Raw genomic sequence first — 3,853 nt, forward strand, 5'->3', positions numbered from 1 at the left:
AGTCCCGGGGGCTCTACAGGGCTGAGCTGAGGGCGGCTGGATCCTGCTGTGCCCCTGGCTGAGCTGGGAGGAGGAGGAGGAGAAGGAGGAGGATGGAGCTGGGGAGCGCAGGGGCTGTGCAGCACCTCTCACCCCTCCCAACCCGCCCTGCAGCCACAGCTCCTGGGGGCCAGCCCGGTCCTGAAGAACATCTCCCACTGCCGGGAGTTCAACAGCCACGGGGCCAGGGAGCAGAGGGGCCCAAGGAAGCCCGAGGACAAGGTGAGGGGGGACAGCAAGGCTGGGGAGAGGGAGGCAGGACCGGGGAAGGGGCAGGGGGATGCCATGCCCACCCCCCCCCTCCCCCACTGCTGCAGGAGGGGTTTGTCTTCAAGAAGCTGCAGAGGCCAAGTCAGCGCAGCCGGCTGCCCGCCGGCGATGGGGCTGCGGGGAGGGACCCCCTCAGCCAGAGACTCGGCTCTGCACCCGGGCTGCTGGTGAGAGGGGCTGGGGGCGCTGAGAGGGGGGCACCGGGGGTGGGTGGTCCTGCTGCAGGGGCTGCTGAGCCGGGACCTGCTGCTCCAGCCACCCTGTTTGCACTGGAGACCTGTGGGTGTGGGAGCTGGGGGGATTGGGGTCACTGTGTCTGCAAACAGGGCTGGTGTGGGGCTGGCCCCACTCCTGAGCCATGGGCTGTGTCGTGTCCCCTCCCCAGTTCGACACCCCCGAGAAGGAAAACGTCGCCCAGGGCGAGAGCCCCATCATCCTGCACCGGTGCTCCTTGACCTCCTCCATGTCTGAAGAGGAAGATGATGGCTTTGTGGAGATCCTGGATGAGGAGGAGATGAAAGTAGGGAGGGCTCCTCCATCTGTGCAGCTGGATGGACCCTGGGCAGGGGCTCCGTCCCTGCCCAGGGGGGTGCGAAGCAGCAGTGGGACTCGTTCCCTTCATGCTCTCCTCTGTCTCTCCCCTGTGGCCCCCCCAGGTGCCTCCCCAGAAGAGCGATACCGACGGGCCACAGGGGATGGAGAACCTACTGACTGCGCCCCTGGTGGGGAAGGAGGAGGCTGAGCCGGTACGTTGGGTGTCTCGGGGGGTGGATGGGGCCCCAGGCTCCCCCTTCCTGGGGTCTCCAAGGTGGGGTCTGGGGGTGAGGGTCACTGGTTGGCCAGCAGCACACACCCCCCAGGGCTTTGGGCTTGTCCTGGGTGGTGTGCAGCCACTAGAGAGGGACCCTTTTGCCTTTGTTCTCGTGGTGCTGGGGGGGGGGTGTATGTGGGAGGAAAGCCGGACCCTTGGGCACCAACACGGGCTCTCTCCCCACACAGTGTCCGGTGAAGCGCGGCAAGTGCCGGCAGCTCTTCCGTTCGCCCTCGATGCCCAGCAGCGTCACCAGGCCCATCCAGAAGCGGATAGACCGACCCCAGGACCGGGACACCCCCGTCAAGACCAAGCGACGGAGGAGCGTGGCCGGTAGCCCTGGCGAGGAGGCGGCAGCGGCGGAGCTGGTGGGTGATGGGGAATCCTCGGGGTGAGGCGTCCTTGCCCGTCCCTGGTGGGACTGCCCGGTGCCACGGCTCTGCCGGCGCCCTCGCTAACGCCGAGGGGGGTGTCTCTGGTTCATGTCCCCGCAGAAAGCACGGCTGCTGTGCTCCAGGTCCTTCTGCCACGAGGAGATGGAGAACCTGCTGGCCAACGACCATCAGGAGCTCATCGGGGACTTCTCCAAGGTAGGGCTGCTGGGGGTGCTGCAGGCTTGGGGGTGCCGCCTGCACCCCTCTCCTGAAACAAAGGGGGACCTTCAGTGGAGCCCTGCGCTGGTGCCAGAGCCCCAATACAGCTGGTGGCCCTTGTTTGGGACCAAGGGGACTTGGGGCTGAGACTTTCCAGCCTGAAGAGCCTGACCCACTGCTCTTCCAGTGCCGCAGCGCCGTCCCTCTTGGGAGGGAGCAAACGTCGCAGGCGGGGGGTCTTCTGGGCTGGGGGGAGCAGGTGGCAGCCAGGACATCTCCCCGGGGACAGATTCTGACCCAGCACCCGCCTCTCCTCCAGCCTTACCTTCTGCAGACGGTAGAGGGGAAGCACCCGGACCTGAAGTACATTTCTCCCAAAATGGTAAGGGAGCAGTGACATCTTCCCCAAAAAAAACACCCCCACAGGGCTGCCTCCCTGCTCCACCCCCCCCCCCCAGTGACGGGCTCCCCCCACAGATGGTGGCAGTGCTGACGGGGCAGTTCAGCAGCCTCATCGAGAGCTGTGTGATCGTGGACTGCAGGTACCCCTACGAGTACGAGGGAGGCCACATCAAGGTCAGAACCGCCGCTGCGCCCCTCGGGGCTGGGGACAGGGTGGTCATGGGTGGGGGAGACACAAACCTGTCAAACCTCAGAGGGGCTGATGCCCCCTCCCAAAGGTGCTGAGCTCCCTGGAGGGGTTGAGAGCCTCCCCAAAGGTTCTGAGCACCCCCGGAGGTGCTGAGCCCCAGCTGGAAGGAGGAGGGGGGTGATGACATTCCCAACAGATGGGGCAGAAGGGGGGCAGGGTATGGAGGGCCACCCCTCCTCCCCGAGATGAAATGGGAGGAGGGGGGAGCTGAAAGGGGCCCCTCTACCTCGCCAGGGCGCCGTCAACCTGCCGCTGGCGCAGGACGTGGAGGAGTTCCTGCTGAAGAAGCCCATCGTGCCCTTTGACGCCAGCAAGAGGGTGATCGTCATCTTCCACTGCGAGTTCTCCTCCGAGAGGGGGCCCAGGATGTGAGTTTGGGGGTTTGGGGGGGGTGGGGTGGGCGCTGGGTTCTGCCGGACCCCCTGGACATGGCAGGATCCTATCTGGGTGCCAATCCTGTCCCCTGTCCCGCAGGTGCCGGTTCATCAGGGAGAAGGACCGAGCCTGTAACGAGTACCCCCACCTCCACTACCCCGAGCTCTATGTCCTGAAGGGGGGGTACCGGGAGTTCTTCCCCCAGTACCAGGTAAGCCCCCCTACCTTTCACCCCCTGTGTGGGAGGGGGGGCAGTCCCTGGCAGGAGGGTGAGAGTGCTGGGTGGGGGGAAAACACCCTCTCTGCTCCCCAAAACCCTGCCCTGTGAGGGGAAAGGGTCTGGCTCTGAGCATCCTCCCTGAGGGTGGCACTCTAGGGGAAGGGGGTTGTGCTGGGGGTCCTGGAGGGTGCTGGGTTTGCCCCAGGGGGTGGGGAGGGGGGTCTGCGGGTGCTGACAGAGCCGTGGGTGCCCAGATGCACTGCGAGCCCCAGGACTACCGGCCGATGGACCACGAGGACTTCAAGGAGGACCTGCGCAAGTTCCGCCAGAAGAGCCGCAGCGGGGCGGGCGAGCGCAGCAAGCGGGAGCTCTACAGCCGCCTCAAGAACTTCTGAGGGACCCCCGCAGCCCCCTGCCCACCCCCTACCCGGAGCTGCCAGCGCTCACCATTGCCCAGCCCAAAACCTGGTCGCCACCCTGCCCCCCCCCCCCCAGCCCTCCCAGCTCTGTGCTGGGTGCCCTGCCCAGCATCGCCCCCCTCAGCAGCATGGGGCAGGGGGCCATGGTTGTGGGGTTTTACCCCTTTTTTACCCTAGAAGGTGTTTAGTTTTTACCCCAAATGGTGGCTGGAGGCTGTAGCATGTGGGTGGGGAATGCCTAGGGGGGCTCAATCCCTGCCAGGTTGAACCTTCCTCTGGGAGTGGGGGTCAGGCTACCTCCCCTCCCCAGCATCAGGGATGGGGCTCGGGGGCTGTGGGGCAGCCCCCCAAGCCAGTGCCCCCCTTCCCCTTGCACCCTGGGCTGGGTGGGGGGTGGCTTTGCCAGCTTTGGGAAAGCCACGGGGCTGCAGCACATCCCCCCCCCCCCCCCCCCGCCGAGCCCTGGGGCGTGCC

At 66.4% G+C, this 3,853-nt stretch overlaps 2 protein-coding genes across 2 annotated transcripts in view; both read left to right on the plus strand.

Moving 5' to 3' along the window:
• LOC147412689 (serine/threonine-protein kinase PAK 3-like) overlaps positions 1-3,853 on the plus strand; it is a 245,863-nt gene that overhangs the window by 207,011 nt on the left and 34,999 nt on the right. The gene's annotated exons all lie outside the window — the stretch shown is intronic.
• Positions 773-3,355, plus strand: LOC147412694 (M-phase inducer phosphatase 2-like). The gene is made up of 9 exons (XM_086481110.1): positions 773-829; positions 981-1,064; positions 1,321-1,488; positions 1,615-1,710; positions 2,033-2,095; positions 2,191-2,289; positions 2,600-2,733; positions 2,840-2,951; positions 3,215-3,355. The coding sequence occupies exons 1-9, from the start codon at positions 773-775 to the stop codon at positions 3,353-3,355; spliced, it is 954 nt and encodes a 317-aa protein (XP_086337236.1).

The sequence above is a fragment of the Leptosomus discolor genome, unplaced genomic scaffold, assembly GCF_034619465.1.
Source record: "Leptosomus discolor isolate bLepDis1 unplaced genomic scaffold, bLepDis1.hap2 HAP2_SCAFFOLD_86, whole genome shotgun sequence".
NCBI lineage: Eukaryota > Metazoa > Chordata > Aves > Leptosomiformes > Leptosomidae > Leptosomus > Leptosomus discolor.

Bases quoted from the DNA above. Each gene is read 5' to 3' on its own strand.
- LOC147412694 (XM_086481110.1), top strand. From the start codon at position 773: ATGTCTGAAGAGGAAGATGATGGCTTTGTGGAGATCCTGGATGAGGAG. The intron at 1,711-2,032 runs GTAGGGCTGCTG...CCTCTCCTCCAG, and splicing joins TCATCGGGGACTTCTCCAAG to CCTTACCTTCTGCAGACGGT. The intron at 2,096-2,190 runs GTAAGGGAGCAG...CTCCCCCCACAG, and splicing joins AGTACATTTCTCCCAAAATG to ATGGTGGCAGTGCTGACGGG.